This window comes from Scleropages formosus, chromosome 10, assembly GCF_900964775.1.
Source record: "Scleropages formosus chromosome 10, fSclFor1.1, whole genome shotgun sequence".
NCBI lineage: Eukaryota > Metazoa > Chordata > Actinopteri > Osteoglossiformes > Osteoglossidae > Scleropages > Scleropages formosus.
In genome coordinates, this window is record NC_041815.1 from 26,974,884 (window position 1) to 26,993,983 (window position 19,100).

At 47.6% G+C, this 19,100-nt stretch overlaps 1 protein-coding gene across 1 annotated transcript in view; it reads right to left on the minus strand.

Annotated features, from left to right (window-relative positions):
• Positions 1-19,100, minus strand: part of LOC108932153 (calsyntenin-2-like) — a 223,157-nt gene that overhangs the window by 14,343 nt on the left and 189,714 nt on the right. The window contains exon 9 of the mRNA XM_018748374.2: positions 1,177-1,339. Within this exon, the coding sequence (XP_018603890.1) occupies positions 1,177-1,339 (163 nt within the window). The remainder of the gene's footprint in view (positions 1-1,176; positions 1,340-19,100) is intronic.

The window sequence follows — 19,100 nt, forward strand, 5'->3', positions numbered from 1 at the left end:
TTGGGGGGCTATTAGTCTCAATTAAAGGGCACTTGCTCTGGAGACTCCTTAACCGCTGTCTGAGAGAACCGGGATTGCGGTCCATCGTCGGGTCCCAGGAGGCCCGGTTGCCGAGCAGAGAATCCACCGGCGTAGTCACTGCCGAAATCCCCTATTTCGGTTATCTCCCGCCCACACGCGCTCATCCAAACACAAAAACACACACACACACACGTGCGCGCGTGCTTTGTCTACTCAGCCGTCGCCTTCTTTCCTCCCCTAATGGTCCGCGTGGTAATTGTAGGTAGAGCGCGCAAAGTAACGCTAATTACTGTTTGTGAAAGATAAAGGCGGCAAACAAATCGTTTGCGTGTTTTGCCGCCTGCGGGGGGTTGGGGGTGCTGGTGTTTTTGGAGCGTTGTTGGGGGGCGGGGATTCTCAACCCGCTTTTCAAAAGGAAACAGCAAGGTCCAGAAGTTGGGAAGAGCTTCTGTGCGCCATTATGCGTCGGATTAAGCGGAGGCAAAAGGCGGCTTTTGGAGAGGCAATCGAGCGCTCTATTAGCGCGCAAAGTTATCGGGGGCACTTTGGAGCGGCTTAGCACAGCTTCAAAACGATGTAATAGCCGCTGAACTCGTCTTTTATTCCGGCCTTCTAATCCTTACTTTGCGTCCCCGTCGCTCGGCGACCGATTCTACAAAAAATGAAAGAACAAAGGATGGGAGAAAAACAAAGGGTTGTGGATAACAGCGATACCGATGGCACCGACCCGAAGCGCTCAACCGTATTACCGGCAGAATAATCTAGATCTTTGCCGGGCTCTACACCCCTCGCCATGACGGTTCTCTTATCGGGTTCATAAAGACGAAGTCGTGCCGTCCTCCTCGCTGTAATGTCCTCGTTAGGTTTCTTTTCGAAAAGCTGCCCGCGTCTCCCTTCTGAACTCTGCGCAGCCCCGGGGCTCGGACCGTGGCCCCCGGAAGGCGCTCGCTTTGATGCACGTCGGCGTTCCGGCACTTTCCGCTGCTCGACACGTCTCGGGAAGCGAAAGGCCGTCCGCCTCCTGCTCTGCCGCTTCTCCTTTTATCGTCATGGTAACTCGGGTTCAAAGAGTGGAATGCAGCCAGGGGCTCGGACACGTGCGGCACCGACACACACGCACACACGCACACGCACACACGCACACACCGTACCCACCTTGCCAGCAGGCGCCCACCGTGAGCTGAACGTCGATCTGCGATGGGTGTATGGGCCAGTCATCAGTCACCAGGTAAGGTTCGTAGGTCACGCCGTCCACGTAGAGTGTCACCAAAGGGAACTCCACGTTGATCACATAGTAGTGCCACTCCTTGTCACAGATCTGCGGAGAGGAGGACACGGCCATCTGAAGAAGAGCCAACACTCCCATAATGCAATGGGGTGAGAATGGTTTCTTTTTTTTTTTTAAAAAGCAGCGAACCTGTCTTATCCAGGAGATGCATGGAGAGGGTTGAAATCGCTTGTTGTACCATTTGCCCATATTTTTACCAACACAAATATGTGCTTAATTGCTCCCCCGCTGACGGGCTGTCTGAGGATGCGGTCGAACCCGGGACCTGTGTCATGACAAATGGGCAACTAATGGCTGCTCCCGCTGTCACGGCAGATGGGCAAGTGCTTTTTCCTGCACTGCAGGGTTTGGAGACTTCTACCTGTCATCACACACACACACACACACACACACACACACACACACACGCCAAGCTCTCAGCATTGGCAGAGGTGGATGAAAGCAAATTGTCACTTGCCTGGGGACAGCGAGCAAAGAGGGATGTTCTCTTCTCCCTCTTTGACAGGAACCACCCCTCCCCAACACGGCCCAAAGACAAGCCCCACCCCCCTCCGGCAGCCCCCCCGGCAGCACCCCCCCCCAGGGCCTGACAACTTACGGAGAACATGCAAAAACACTGCCTCCCCTCGTGGGATAATTCATTCAGCCTTTCATCTCTGCGCTTCGCTGAGCAGCAATACAAGACACGCTGTTCGGAGACTGGATGTGAGATGAGGATCTCCGCTGAACATTCGACTCTGTGTGTGTGTGTGCGTGCGTGCGTGCTCAATTAACTGAAGCAAGATTAACCAGCTTTGCCTTTTGATGAAACGAAAGGCGTTCCGGGTCCTCCCTGCATCACTGTCCCTCAGCCCGTGCCAAGGATACAGTTATTCTCTATATTACATTTACATGTATTTCGTACCCTGATGATTTTTTCATGGTGACATACAGTGTTATGGTAGTACACTCAGCTACTTGTACTGATTTACTCTTTTAGAGAGCAGGGTGACTTTTACTGTATTAGTTCGGGGTGAATACTTCACTTACCACTACTGGAGGGGGACTCAAACCTTTGTCCTTTGAGGCTGAGCCAACAGCCCTGACCGCTGCATCCCCTGCTGTCATATACACATATACATTCTAATATTGAGTCATTTAGCTGATGCTTTTCATCAAAGCAAGTTACAGTACTACACTACCTACAGTTATTTACCCCCTTTAATACACCTGGGTAATTTTTACTGTAGTAATTTAGGGTAAGTACCTTGCTCAAAGAGGCGGGATTTGAACCTACAACCTTTGAGTACAAAGGCAGCAGCACTAATCATTGCACTACCAGCTGCCCTTTCTTCTTAAATTAACTGCATACAGTATTTAATACGAAACACACTGGCGTTTTAACCCCTTGGCGACGTTGTTCACTTCCTCGTCTTCATTTGACTCGTGGAATCACGGCAGATGGTGTGAGCTTCCCAGATCCAGCCCCCAACACCCCAATGCCCCCAACCAGGATCAGCTCCCTACAGCTCTGCCACATCCTGCTTTAATTGTGTCTCCCATCATTTAAATAAACAAGCAATTAATGCGGCAGTCGGCCACAGGTTCCGCCTGGATTAATAAGCAGGTGTGTGTGAGCCTCAGACGTGCTGCGCGGAGCCGATGCCTTCAGGAGGGAAATTATCGGGACAGCGGGTGGCGTGGTGGTCAGAGCTGCTGCAATGCAGTCCAAGGGGTTAGGACTGAATCCCACCTCCTGTTGTAGAACCATCGATCAAGGTGGCTATCCAGACCTGATACAGTAAAAATTACTCAGCTGCATAAATGCGTAAATAATTCAATGCAGTTTAGTGTTTTGAGAAAAACAGTCAATGAAATGAATACGTGTACGCGGTTCGGAATGCTTGGCTGGACTCGTAAGCATATTTTCGGGCAGGGGTCGGCTGGGGTCACTTATGTACATGGCACACATTCGAACCCCACAGTTCGGCACCTTTACCACTCTTTAACTCTTTAACTAGACCAGAAGATGCATAAATCAACACACGACCTCCCGGTTCCCGAACTCAAGCTTCTGCCTGAACCAGAAGCATGCCGAGGGCATCTGTGTCCTGACTCTTAAAGGGAGACCTTGTCTCTCCTTCCGTCCAAATGAAGCGGAATCGTGGAGTTCCTATGGCCCTGTCCAGGCTGCCCATGTGCCACTTAGCGGCTGCTGATTGGTACTCCTAGTTTTTCTCTGTCTGTCCGCTCGCGTCTCTGCGGCGCTTCTCCTCCATACGCTTTGCTGAGTGAACAAAACCAATTTCCAGACGTGGAGCGGAATCGATTGCGTGACCTTGGGAGCTAATGACCGCCGAGGCCTGACACAGAAACGCGTCGGCGCTAGACATGCTGGAGTTCGGGTGCTCCTCCGATTCGGCTGAGGGACGAACGCTAGGACTCGGACCCAGGAGGGGCTCGGGTGGAGATGAGGAGGCCATGGGGTGTCGTGAAGGAACGAAGGCTCCTGGTGTGAGACGCACGTTTCCTCGTCCACACTGCTGTTCTCGGACCCGCTGTCCCCCTACTCCCCCTGCGTGCGGAGTCTTCCCCGGCTCGTTTTCCGCATGACTGACGTCGCCCCCCCATCACAGGTCTTGTTGTTTCGCACTCCTGTTACCTCTCATACCGCCTGAGAGAAAACAGAAATGGAAAATTCTGTTCCGAATCTCACTTCCAGCTGTAGTACCCTTGAGCAAGGTACTTACCCTTAATTGCTCCAGTAAAAATTACCCAGCTGTATAAACGGATAAATAATTGCAAGTAGATTAACACCGAAAGTCGCTTTGAAGAAAAGCGTCTGCGAAATGAATGAACGTAAATAGAACTTCCGGATTTTCTCTTCTTTTTGTGTCCCTGTAAGGCCTCAGCTTCATCAGCTGTGCTGAACATGGTATCGCTGCTGCACAACACCTCACTCGTGGCTCTTAAATCCATTTTTTAAAATCCGTGGTCAGAATTGCAGATAGAAAATAATGGAACATGGATGCGTGTCTTGGGAATAGCTGGGAATGAGTGAACCGTTAAACTTTCCATTTGCTAGCTGCAGGTGGCGTAGTAGTTACGGCTGCTGTCTTGCAATCAACGTTGGATTCCTGTAGCTGCCCAAGTCAAGTTCAAGGGACTGGAAAGGGTCAACAAGACGGTCAACAGATCTGCACCCTGATACCTACAGCTCCTGATCCTTTCCTACACCCCCAGCAAGAGTAATGTGCTCCTCCACCTCTGCCTGCTTGTGGTCTCACTCACAAGGGGTGCAAAATCCAAAGTCTGTCAGTTCTCAGTTTGGTTCCCATGTGGCGGAATAGGCTTCCTCTCCCCCTCAGAGCTGCTGAATCCCACCCTGAATTCAAGAATGGTGTGAAAACCCCTCTCTTTCCGACATACTTCTTTCCTGATCTTCTGACATTTCCGTCATATGATCTCCCACAGCCGCTCAAGCAAGTTGTGCCAAAAAGAAACGGTTGTATCAGATCAAACTGGACTTTGAAAGTCATCTGTCTGTAACTAAAGCTCTTTCTTTCTTGCTCATGCATTTTCATTTACTTTGAATTGTATGTCACTTTGGAGAACAATGTCTTTATCAACAGTAAAATTAATTTAATATCAGAAAGATGTTGCTTTTGAATCCTCCCCCCCCACTGTAGTATTGTTGATCAGCATATTTAACCTGAATTGATACAGTAAAAATTACCCAGCTGTGTGTATCAGTGTAAGTGGCTTCGTAAACAAACCTAATGCTGTAAGTTGAACTGGAGAGCAATTTCAGATAAATAACAATAACAAATAATAATAATTCCTCTAATGCACCGCTGCCATGCCGAGCAACTCCGTAAGTAGGAATGCGGTGATCTCCCAGGGGTCTTTGCGTTGCTTTGTTCTCCGACTGTTCGTTCTGCTTCCTCAGAACAGCGACAGAACGAGGCCGTGGGCTGTCAGTCACGCGGCAACTTTACTCAAGTCATGTCGAACCCGACGTCAGACAGGAACAGCCAAGCATGAGCCCACACACAATTAAATCGGGTGACATGAGGAACCAAACTAATTATTCCCAACTGTCAGACAATTTTGCATAAAAGAATTAATGTCAAAAAAACTAATTGTAGCGAAAGCCCTTTGTAATACAATTAATTCACGTTAGATTGGCTGATCCTGTCGCTGAGTTTGAAAGAATTATACTATTTTTTCGTCATTTAGCTTCTGATACGAAACCGAGGAGAAGAAAATAAATAATGACAGAATGACAGTTCGTGCTCTAGCCACTCCACTGCATGACAACCCAGAAACATGGGGATGCAGGCAGTGTAGGTTGCAGGTTAAAATCCCCCTCCTGCTTCAGTTCTTCTGCGCTTTTAACTGCTTACGCTAAATTGATCCAGTAAAAGAATCACCCTGCTGAATAAAAGGGTAAATCACTGTAAGTAGCTTAGTACTGGAAGCAGCTTTGAAGAAAAGTGTCAGCGAAATTTAAGTAATGGAGAATCACAACGCCTCAGTCTGATTGGCCCTTGGAGTCAGAGTAGAGCTCTGATTGGCTGCTGGAGCTCATCCATAGCTGTGATTGGCTGCCAGTCCCTGGATTTGATTTGACTTGCTAGCAACACACACTCGAGCCAGAGGTGAAAGGTCAGGATGTGACATTCTTCTCACGGGTACTCGCAGTGTCGACAGGTGCAAAAACTCCCCACCTTCCTCTCACAGGACGATATGAAAGAAAAATATATGATGAGATATATAAATAAAAAATGAAGGAAGGCGCCACACCACAAGCCCCCTGGACCCTGATCATGAAAGAGAAGGATCTGCTTCAGCAAGATACATCAAAGGCGCCTCATCTTCTCCTGGGCACGCCGTGAACAACACAACAAAACCACGAGCGCATCCCTTTTATTCTTTTCATTTGTACCGTCTCGCTCTTCCTGTATTGAAATCCTTTCGAGAAGAAAGTACTAAAAGGAAAGGTTCCTGCAATACTGTCTTCCCCGTCGCACTTAAAAGCCCTCGCTACGTGTTGGCCCGGCTTTCAAAACAAATCGCCGTAGCGGAGAAATAATAATAAAAAAAAAGATGTTAAAAACAGGAGGCTATTAATAGTAGTGCTTGTCAAACGAGGAGGATCAGGGGTGGGGTGGGGGGGCGTCACTGGACTGATTCATTCTGAAAGCGGAGATTGATGAGCCCCCGGAACAAGGTGACTTCAAGGTGATGTTGGATGAAAGGAGGGGGACAGAGAGAGAGCGGGAGGCTGAGATAGGGAACAGGGAATAAATGAAAAAAAAAAAGTCGTGTCTGTTTCCTGTGTGGGATTGAAGTCATTCCATCTTTTCGCTGGAGGAAAACAAACAAAGTGGAGTCGAAAAATACGCGCATTAGAGGAGCAGGCGCGGCAGGAGGGGACTGGAGCTCCTCATGAATACCGACGTGGCTCTACGAGGACGAGCTCTGAAGCCCGTAGACAGCGCTCTGAACCTGAGACTAAGACCAAGGTCACTGGGAAAGGCAATTATTGCCAATTATTTATGTACTTCTGCTACTAATTATTCCTTCATCTAGTATAATTGCTTCTCCATAGACATCTGAACTATTTTGCTTTCTGTAAAAGTGTATAGTGTAACATTATTGTTAACTAAATTTAAATGATGCCTTTCATTAAGGTTACTTACAATGTATGGTTTGTACACCAAGCTACTTACACCAATTTACCCATTTTTACAGCATCAGTTCAGACTACATACCTTCATCATTTCCTTTATATTTATTTAGCAGCCACTTTTCTCCAACGCGACTTCCAATGAACTCTATGTAGTGTTATGAGCCCACACACCTTATTCACCGCAGTGACTTACACTGCTAGATACACTACTTACCCTGGGTCACTCATCCACAGATCAGTGGAACACACTCTCTCTCTGTCACTCACTCACTATGGGGGAACCTGAACAGCATGTCTTTGGACTGTGGGAGGAAACCAGAGCACCCAGAGTAAACCCACTCAGACACAGGGAGAACATGTGAACTCTACACAGACTAAGCAGGGATCAAACCCACGTCCTCTCGCACCACCCTGGCGCTGTGAGACAGCAGCGCGACTGGCTATGCCACCGTGCCGTGATCATGGGTGCCAAAGGTACAGCACAGGTTTGAACCCAAGTCTTTGATCATATAAGGGGCAGATGCATGTATCAGACACACAGTAGTTCTGAGCGTTTGAATTTTGTTGTCCAAAACATGATACTGCAAAGCAAACACTAACAAAAACGTGCAATTTATAGAGAAACATAAGATTATTATATCTTCACAGGTACTCCATCAAGGGATTTCCACACTTAGGAGGAGAAGATGTTGAAAAATGTTCAGACAAAAAAAAAAAAAAAAAAAATCTGTTATTTGAAACTGTTGCCGCACTGGAGTGTGATTTTTAAACCGGAGTGAAGATGTCCTACTGGTGCGACGACAGCGTTTCATCGATGGCGGTTGGATAGTGCTGGTGGCGGACAGTGAAACACCGCTGTGAAACTCACCCATCTCCTGAAAATTAGAACGATTTGAGTTCATATCCAAAGCTGCGAAGGCGTTCATTAATTCGGGTGCGGGTGGAGTTTTTGGCGGACGATCTTCTCCGGTCCATAGCAGAGGCGGAGTTCTCCGGGCTGTTTACCTCAGGCAGGACTGCATTGAGGGGCCCGAGGGGGGGACTTGCTGCCCTCGCACGCAATCTTGACGAGAGCAGCGAGCCCAGGGGTGGCGCCGTTGTGGCGAATGCGCTTCGAGGTGACTATAAATTACCTACTGGCACGGAGACTAATTAGGTCAGCAATTTCACGCCGCTCTCCGAGGAACAGAAGTGTATGTCGAAATGACCTCGTTGCCGCTTCCTAATTGAGAGTTTGTGTGAAATTCTGCCGGAATGCAAATGATCCGCGATTCACCCCCTTTTTTTCTTAATCAGCAAAGATGTTTGTTAAACATTGGGCTATAAGTAAGGAGTCTATTTATTTAAGAAAACACACCACGCCGTTATAATTATGCTATGTTATTGGTATGGTCCCACGTTGCTTTTTGACTGTTTACTTGGCGAGAAAAGCCCTGGAGTTTTCCGAGTAATTTTTTTTCCCCTCTCCGAGCCAATCAACGCAAAAGCGGGGGTGGTTTGGGCGGGGGTGGAATTCGCACCTTGAGGCAGACACATTAGTGTGGCAATAATCACAAATCTGCGGTCGATCTCCTGATTTCTCTCGGGCCCGCGGATGCGGCTCTCCGTCTCGCCGTCGACGCAACGAAACAATGAAGCGAGGGCCTAATGAGTGCGAGTAACTCATTTTACGGGACTCTAAACACGGCCCGCTCTGAATTATTTGCATCTCCTAACCTGAGAGGAGGAAGGATGCAGAAAGAGAGAGAGAGAAGGAGAGAAATGGAGAGAGAGAGATGTCTCCCTCCGGATGCAAGTTGGGATAAATATTTTCAATTACTGACGCGAGGCCCTGCGGATGGGTGGGCGTTAATCTCGTATTCGTTTCCACGCCGGGCAGAGTGAAAGGTAAGGCTAGGTGAGGAGGATGATTGCGATGTGTGGAGGTGGAGGGGTGGCGATGGCGGTCCCCCCACAAGCACTCTTCCAGGGGTCATTATTCAAGCCCCCCGAAGGACGTCAGAGGCAGACTGTGTTGTACATCAAGCCCTCCTGTACACGCCATTGTTCTTGTGCTACATTATTAATGTAAATCCATTAAGCACCAGCAGCAGATTGCAACTGAACTGATTTGGAAGTCTCGCGGTGCTACAAAATGAATTAAGTTTTTTTTTTCCCCCTCCTGCTTTTATTCTTGCAATGAAACCATAAATTTGGCACGATGTCGGGTGGGGGGGCTCGGGGGACGGACCCGGAATAAAAGGGTAGTGTCGGGAGGGTGAGGGGCGGTCTCGCTCACATTTGATTTAAAGCCTTCGGTCGCTGGGCTGGTAGGATGGTTTATAGAAGGAAAGCAGCGGCCATAATCACATTCCTATTGAAATACGCGAAGGACAAGCTTGACGAGTAGAAAAAAAACGGCCGTAATGGCGTATAATTCACACCGATGAACTTTCCCACAATGCCCTTGCCTCCTCTGTCTTTGATTGATGGCCTTGATGAATGCGAGGATTAGTCATTCGGCTCTCATTTGATCAATTCATCATAATTAGCTATTGCATTGGGTTGGAGCCAAAGCTGGAGCTAGTTTGGTCGGTTTCTCACCGGTCACCTCAACAAGGGCTAAAATCTGCTGGGACGGGAATGGGCCGCGAACCATTCACAGAAGAGATGACAACGGGACCGTTACCTCCCAGTGGCCGGACATGAGGCTCTGAAGCATCTGTAACTTCTAATGGAGCAAGTTGGCTTTGGGAGAATCCATCGAAGAACTTATGGCTTACTTGGAGGGGTTGAGGGGAGGGAGGGTGTGGGAGGGGCTAAAAGACAGGGGAGGATCATGGGAACCTCAGAGCAAGCGGTTGTGGTCACAGTACATCTACCACCGGGTTGTCCAACAGAGCGGAGGCCTTATCGAGGCTGGCGGAAGTCAATTCCATGGAGCAGCCAGGTGTCAGAGCCAATTTACCGTGCATCGGAATTCAGAGATGCTCGTCCACTCCGCCGCCGCCGCGGGCGTCATTACAGAGACACAATAAATCCTGATGTTGGGCTGTTTATCGAATATAAAAGTGCCAGGTGCACTTTCGCCAATTTCGGCACATTTATGAAGAAACTCGACACTATTCGGAGCAACTTGCGAGAACATTTATCTTAATTTTATGAGTGAAGGCGAGAATTGGATTTTGGTGGTTTCACCTTGCGAAATACCCACAGAGCAATATTCGGTAGCCAAAACGAGCATAACTCAATTTACATTAAACCTCCACGCCTATTGACAGGCAAAACTCTTAGTGAGCACGATGTCCAAAAACACTGAATGCATATTAGTATAACAATATGCCCAAGAAGGGGAATATTAAACATCACCCTTAGCTGTAATAAAAGCTGTGAAAACTTTGAATACTATTTTATCTCTTTAAGTCCTTTGTGGACAGGAAAATCTGATTGCGAAAGGGGGAGACATCAGACAGCTAATGCCGCCCTCGGTTATAGATTTTACCAAGATCTTAAGTTGCACTGCTAAGCAGAGCAAAACATAATATCCAGAAATGAATGGCCGGAACCTAGATAGATTAGACACCAGTGTATGAAGAAACCCAACAAGACGTACCTTCGGGAAGAATAAAAATCAGCCACAGGCGGCCTTCTCTTTTTGAGCTAAGTCACCCCCCCACCCACCCCTCCATGAAGTTCTGTAGGGGCGGTGATTTGCATTTTCTGCAGCTCGTATGATTCGGGCAACATAGATCTCGCAGTTCCGACTAATTATGGGATCATTGACCTTATTCATACAGTTGGAAAATGATGCTGAAAAGGTAGGTTCAATGGTAGATGGACAGGCAGGTGGACTTGCAGATGCAATGACAGGTCTCATTTACTTTCTTAAGATTTAGACATTTAAGCGCTGGAAGCCACTTGAACTGTCATTTGCATTTCCGAAAAATCACAAAAGGAGGGCATGGTGACGTCTCGCAAAGAACAGGAGATGGTACATTATACCACAAAGAAGGGAGTGGATGTCAACGGATCATTAAATGGGAAGAAGTGAGCTCACTAAGGAGTACAGACACTAAGGAGTTATAGCCTCACAGAGGATGCCAGGAATGTGTTTTGACGTTGCCACAGTAAAGGGGACTGAAACATAATCCAATATGACATTTCACTTACATAAGCACAATAAAGATAATGTTCCTCAGCGCACATATTGTTGCTAAATGCAGCATCTGTCAGTGTAATTGGCGGAACGGTGATGCAGTGACTGAAGGGCCTAGTACAGGAAATGAAGTTAGTCGTGATATGGTGACCGCATCGTCTGCGATAAACAGCACAACGGCTGCAAGATTTATAATATATATTGGATTTAGTGACGTAATGAGCACGCAGATGACGATAAGCAATACAGTTAGTGGTGATGTAATGGCTGCGTGCCTTACAATGAGCCACGGATGTGCTGGAGAGCACCACCTGGGCTTGGAGACGTGCGGCGGGGACCACGGCGGAGTCGATACCTCCCCCGTCTGAAATCGCCGGCCTCCCGGGTGTCGGCACACGTCGCGGCCGCACGCCGATCCATCCCTCCTCTTCATCTTACCCCTCGTGCCTTTTGTTCCGTTCGATTTTCCCGTCACTTACACTCGGAGCATGCAAACAAACTTCCTCGTTTGCATGGGTGCGAATCGATACCAGACTCCTTTCCTTGACAAAATGTGCGCGGGTTAACATACTTGATTAACAGCCAGCGGGAAAACAAGCGGCTCGAGCTCTGGCTGCTCGGATACGTGTCACTTATCAATAGTTTGTATTCTGAATGGAGGATTAATGGGGTGAATTGATTGCCTTTCGCCAAAAAAAAGGGCCATTTTCACAGCCTACTCAAAGAGAGAGCAAGTTTCTGTAAAAGCCGTTTGACTAATGGCTGTTTGAGCAGCATTATCCATTCCAAACAACATTACGGCGACAGAATTGCTCGAATTAGATAGAAGAAAGGCGGCCCACACATCTCCGGCACCCCGCATTCCTTGGGAAAAACTAAGCGGAGAGGAGTGCTTTTCCTTCCAGGCCTAAGTGTGAGCCTGATTGCCGAATCAATACGGCTAAATGGAGCTGCTGAGGTGGCCGCCCTGCCAGGGGTGATGAAGCTGAAGAATGGCAGCAGTCAGGGAGACACTTTGTTTTGGGGGTGGGGGGTGCGGTGGCACAGCGGGTTTGGGTCTGGCAAGCTTGCTGGTGGATCTAGGGGTTCGAGTCCTGTTTGGGGTGCCTAATGATGGACTGGTGTCCCATCCTGGGTGTGTCCCTTGCCCCTCCAGCCCTACACCCTGTGTTGCCGGGTTAGGCTCCGGCTCGCCACAACCCCACTCAGGACAAGCGGTTTCAGTCAATGTGTGTGTGGGGTAGAGGTCAGGCTCATTCTTGCAGTGCTTAGCTTTAGGGTTAAGGGGCAGGGTTAGGTATAGGGGGTGAGTGGAAAAGGGTTTGGGTTTAGGGATAAATATTGGGAATGAGTGGTTAGAGATTAGGGTTAGGAACTGGGTTTACAGAGGACTCCCCTTGTTGCCCACAATGTGTTGTACCTTTTACCACAGTGCCATAAACTGTTTTTTTTAATCTTATTTCGAAGCATCTTACTCACACACACAAGTTGGCTGGAGCTGCTTATCCTCAGCGGGGTTGCGGCAAGCCGGAGCCTAACCCGACAACACAGGGCACAAGGCTGGAGGGGGAGGGGACGCCAGTACATTACAAGGCACCACAAGCGGGACTCGAACCCCAGACCTGTCAGAAAGCAGGACTCAGCCAAGCCCGCTGCGCCACCGCGCCACCCCAGCAGCTTACTTTCATCACATATTTCATCGAATGAGTGGGGGGGAGGAGGGCATCATCTACCAAGTTAGGTTATGTAAACATAATGGAAAAAAAAAAAAAAAACAAATTTTCTATACCCAAGCGCGCCGACAATGCAAATGCCTACAAAGGCTGCGCGCGCAAGCCGTAAAACGCTGACTAATATATCATCATGAGTCATTAAAAAGCTGAAATTGCAGCAAGAATAATGAAGCGGCGACTTCAGTCGTGTTCCTTTACATGCAGAACAGAGAAGGACAATGTGACAGAGCTCCTTTATGCAAAAGTGCCCTTGTTCTTTCCTCTTACTGGAGTTTGACCCCCACATAGTCACTAATGAAGACCCTTTGTTGTGTGTGAGTGTGTGTATCCGTTCACTGAGGAGCTCGTTGTCCCAGAGAGGGCTATTGTTAGTGATGAAGGTTGTCTGATGCTTGACCACAGGAGATGCGATGGACAGGTGCGGAGCAATGCCTCGCTCGGCCAGAGGGGGGCAGCACTGCCCATCGCCAAGTTTTGCTTCCAAAGAGCAGCCGCGATCAAGAAGGCACCTGTCGCCTACTGACGCCCCCTATACACATACAAACACAAAAACAAACACACACACACACACACAGAGGAACAGCAAGCCACATCCCCGCAGTCGATCTTCACTAAATGTGCTCATTTTCCAGAGGAGCTTTGGCACAAGGGTCTCGACCCTGCGCCGTTTCCAATCCCGTGGCGCTCGGCGAACTGGATCTCGGCTGAATCCCTCCCTCTCGTTGCCTCATTACCATACAGGCCACACCCCTCAATCTCACTGAGCCACGCCCCCTCGGCGGAGGGAAACCGCAACTCTGGCCAATACGTGGCTCCGCCCCTCACTTCCGAAAAAACCACAGCCCTCATTACTCTAGGCAGACGCGAATGAGCGGCTGATAGAGGAGGCGGAGCTTGGCTCGAGACGAATGAAAGCTGCGGGACTCGTTAAGCGGCGCTTTTGATATTCAGCAGGACCGTACGGCGTTGCTGCGATCCGTCACGCTATGCAAAGTAGCAGAGGGCATTTAATTCACGACGTCTGCCGCCCTGATTTACCGTGACTGATACCGAGAGGGAGGCAGGAAGTCTGCGAAACAAATAAGAAATCGCTCCGAGATTAAATCACTCTGATTCATTTTTTTATCCTTTTTAAATCATCTTATATTGTGTCTGCTGTCTGGGCTATGATAAAATGGAGCATAAAAAACAGACAATGTGGGATCTGTGAAGGTAATCCGAAGCATAACAGGCGGCGCCTGGTTGTCAGCGTCGCTCTGACACAAATGAAAAATCACGAGCGTTAAAATCTACGGCGCCTTAAACAAGAGTTATAACACGTCTGAGGTGCGGCGAGGGCCTCGGGCGCCGAAGCGCAGCGTCGCTACGGAACACCGACCGCGTTCTCCTCGCCCGACTGGGGGCCGAACTCATCTCGGAGCGGTTTGGGTTCGTAAGAAGAGTGGCGTCGCCAGGAGGTGCGGGGGTTCGGACCGTACCGGGTGACACCATCAGAGGGAGTTACACCAAAATGACTATCTATAAAGCTGGGTGCAGCGTTTCAGCAGAAGTGTATTTTTTTTTTTTTTTTTTTTTTTTTTTTTTTTTTATAAAAACATCCTTATAGTTAGTTATAACAACGAAAACATTTTTCGTATTAAAGCCCAGCTAACATGTATCAATATACCTACAAGGCTGAAACAATGCTAATTTACTTTTTGAACCTTCCAATGCGCTCCGCCCAGAGCTCTCATTATTACCCAATTACAGTGACGCTTCGAATCACGTGCTTTCGTCTGCACGCGCTACAAGCGCGCGCTGTTGTTTCCGTTGCCGCTGTCGTTTTTATAACGTTTCCTGGTCTTTTAGCTACAGTATTGTGGTAATTAATATCTGTGAAGCTACATGAATAACGTTAAAATAAACGTAATTTTGATGTAGTTCTTAAACGTTTTTACTTAGACATGGTCGTTTCACATAGGTAACTGTAAAGTAGCCAGTGAGTAATCCTGTAATTTAAATTTGTAAATTGCTTTGGGGACACATCAGCTGAATGAATAATAATAATATGTTTTTATTATTAATATTTAATGTGACCAATTACAGCGTGAGTCGGATAAGAGAGAATGTAGCGCTAATCGGTCACATGGCTGTGTGTGTGTGTGTGTGTGTGTGTGTGTGTGTGTGTGTGTGTGTGTGTGTGTGTGTGTGTGTGGGACGTTGTGTATGGATGCCATGATGCCATGTGTGGGAGGGATGTGTTGCAGTGATTTCCAGCTGCAATCTAAGCAGAATAAAAAGAAGGCAGCAGTAAAATTGTAGGACAAGCCGATTTAGGTTATTATTTATTCATATTGCTGACACTGTTCTCCAAGGTTACCTATGCTGTTTATACACTACGCTACTGGCAATTTACTCGTTTATATAGCAAGGTAATTTTCATGGTATCCGTTCAGGGTAAGTGCCTTGATTAAGAGTAATGGAGTGGGAGCAGGATCTGATCCCAGGTCATCTGACTGTTAGGTAACTACACTAACCATTACCCCACCTGGTGGAGATTCAGAGTTGTTCATCGACAAAGCTACTGTCCCATAAGGAGGAGCAGAAGACCTCATTAAACTGGCCTGTCTGAATGAGACAGACCATGAGGTGTAGACCTCCGAGGGCCTTTGCCAACTTTTCTTCCGCTTCCGAGGAATTTCACATCCCATTCAAGGGAATTTCGAGAATATCTGGAGAAAAGAAGCCTGGGAAGCGAGTGCATGAAAAGCAAACATCTATATATGATTTTTATGCACCTGCCAGAGCAGACCTCAACAGCCAGGTTTTATTTATGGGAGCCAGACTGAAGATTTATTGACAAACAAACAAAAGCGTGGGCTAGGAAAATACAGCATAGAAGAAATCGTAAAACATACAGAAGACAGATCTGATAGATAAAAAAAAAAAAAACAAAGGCTGGGAAATATTTGTTTCTTCCGCAACAACTTCAGATTTAAAGTTGAAAGGAGAAATGAAACAGCATGAAAAATAGCAGACAGGAAAATGATTGATTTTGTGATTTGATTTTATGTTTATTTGGGACTTGAACGCTTTGGTGCTTCTATTAACTGGCATGTTTAATGAGATGGCTTTTGGTGACTCAGACCTGCATCTTCGTGCCTGAGATTTCTTAAAAAATATTGCTGAAGACTTGGAATTTGAAATAGCAAAATTATGTATCAAATTTATTATTATTATTATTATTATTTATTCACTGTATTAACAGTTTCTTTTATTTGAAATAGGTATCATCTATTAACATCTCGTTTATTTATCTCACACCTATGTCCAAGGAGACTAACAGTGCAAACCAGCAACCACGATTATCTATCAATTTACAAAGCATGGTATTTGTACTATGTCATTTCAGGCTGAGTACCTCAATCAGAGGTACTAGGACAGGAATAGGGATTTGAACCCAGGGTCATCAGATTGTAAGGTAACAGTCCTGACCGCTATATTTATTCATTTTCCGTTGCTTTTCTCCAGGGGAACTTACACTGTTATGTTAGTATACTGACTTACGTACAGTGATTTACCTGTTTATATGGCGGGGTAATTTTTACTGTATCGACTCAGCGTAAGTACGTTGATCAATGGTACTACGGCAGATCTGGGATTCGAGCCCAAGTCCTTCCGACTGCAAATTGACAACGCTGACCACTGCGCCCCCTGCAGCTCCCATATAGTAATGCATTCACACATTCATTTCCACTGCTGAAACATTCATAACAGCGCCACTCTGTCGCTCCTTCCAACTAGACTCCCCTCATCCGCTGATGTAACTCTAGTAAACACACCGCACTGATGTAACGCTTCCCCGCTCTCGCAAACTCTCCCAAAGCCGCTTGTCGGTCTGTTTCATCCACAGCTTCGCTCGCACACAGCTTACATGTTTAACTATTTATACACCCATATGTCGTTTTGCTGCACCGTGGTATTGCAGTGCTCATTCAAAATATGTGTAATTGCAGCACTGAAAGGGACGGTGATGGTAAACAGTGCGAGATGATAATGGTGTTTTGATCTCCCTGAAACGCACAAACAGTCATCATATGGAATAATCATCAGTCATGGAGCTGAACGTACGCATTAAAGCGTAATAAGATACAGCTGCGCCGCTCCACAGTGTCGCAGCCAAAGCGCTCCGTGTTAAATAGGAGCCCTTGGCCTCTGTGAAGATAAACATGCGGGCGCAATAATGTGTGTCATTTCTGAGATATCGAAGGCGCAGTCGGATCGTGATGAATATTTAAGCGGCAAGACGCGGACCGCGGATCAATGACAGATGGGGAAACAAAGAGAGATGCCGATCAATGACGAGTCCATAGGTCTCCTGCTTTTTGGGGAGCTCGGGGCCCAAAATAGTGCCACCGTGTTTCAACTGGGTGAGATAAAACCAGTTTCCGGATCTTTCTGTCGATAGAGAAGCTTCGTTTCACAGGTATCTGGCTGACATCACCGTCTCCCGTAGCCACAGGGCAACTTTTTTGGTTCTTCTCCGCAGCTTTGGCTCCGGTCACCAATCAAGTGGCGGCACTAATTTGCTCAAGGAAGCGTTTAAGTGCCAGGCCCAGCTGCGTCCGGCGCCGGTCTTATTCCGCTTCGCCGTTTTCATTCTGCGAGACGGAAAAACACCAGTGGTGGTCCGCTCTGTCCCACCGGCTGAGCTACAGGCATCCTTTGTCTCATTTACTGTCTGCCTGCGAGGCGGCGATGGAGCACAGGTGGCCGGGGTTGTGAGGGCCACTCGGTGACAGATTGAGCATCGTGCCGACTTTCCTGCCAGTTGAACCTCTGCGCGGCGAAGAAACTTAGTTTAATTCTGCAGTGCAGCTCGACAGGCTGTGCTGAACACAGTCGTCCATAAACCACTTGGAAGGAGCGACAGAGTGACGCTGTTATGAATGTTTCAGCAGTGGAAGTGAATGTGTGAATGTATTACAATATGGGAGCTGCAGGGGGCGCAGTGGTCAGCGCTGTCAATTTGCAGTCGGAAGGACTTGGGTTCAAATCCCAGATCTGCTGTAGTACCATTCATCAAGGTACTTATGCTGAGTTGATACAGTAAAAATTACCTGCCATATAAATAGGTAAATCACTGTACATAGGTCAGTATACTAACATAACAGTGTAAGTTCCCCTGGAGGAAAGCAACGGAAAATGAATAAATATAGCGGTCAGGACTGTTACCTTACAATCTGATGGTCCTGGGTTCAAATCCCTATTCCTGTCATAGTACCTCTGATTGAGGTCCTCAGCCTGAAATGACATGGTACGAATACCATGCTGTGTAAACTAGTGGGTAGTTTCTCTCACTGTGTGCTTTCGTTGCTCCGCCCCCGCCCCCAGGCTTACAGTCGAGTCCCCGGGGAGCCTGTCCTCCTCTGGAGACCTGAAGCGGGACAGCTGACTGCTACGAACAAACACACCTGCCTGTTGCAGGAAGCCACGCCTCCCCAACACCGCCGCACGCGACTGCTCACCTGACTGTAGGGGATGTACTGTGTAGAGGAGCAGGATGGAGATCATGCCAAAGAACAGTGGGTTTCACAGCAGCCTGGTGCTGGACTTGTTTATGCCCCACTGTTGGCCCAATAGTACCCTGATTGTGGCCTGTTGGAGGCCCAGTGGATTTTGTTAACCAGTACTTATTAATAGAAAAAAATTCAATAACACCTGCATGATTAAATTAAACAAACTGTTCATGTACAGAACCATGTGCAAAACAACAGACATTTTAGTCTGAGTGCTGTGTTTAAGGCTTTACACACCATGTGGACATCACACCTGCAATATATAAAAAGTAAAGCAATAAAAATAAGTAAATACTTAAATGCTAAGAAATAAACTTGAGTTTCAGTTGTGGTTAAATGGTGGTCTCACAGTAGCTAGACTGTGGCATTGTGGTGACCCAGTTGCCGTCCACTAGGGTCAGATAGTGGAGACGTGGTGAGATTGTGGTGGCCTAATCACTGTCTAGTGGTGCGATATTTGCCAGACTGTGGCATTATGGTCACTGCAGCGTGACCTGATTATTATAGTGGTTCAGTTCTGCTTCATTTGCGGCCAGCCTGTAGCCTGGTGATGACCAAATAGTGTATGGCCCACGATTGTGTTCTGGTGGTGACCCAGTGGTAGATATGATTGGGACTGGTGGTCACCCAATAGAGGATATGATTGGGTTGGTGGTCACCCAGTAGTAGATACGTTTGGGATTGGTGGTCA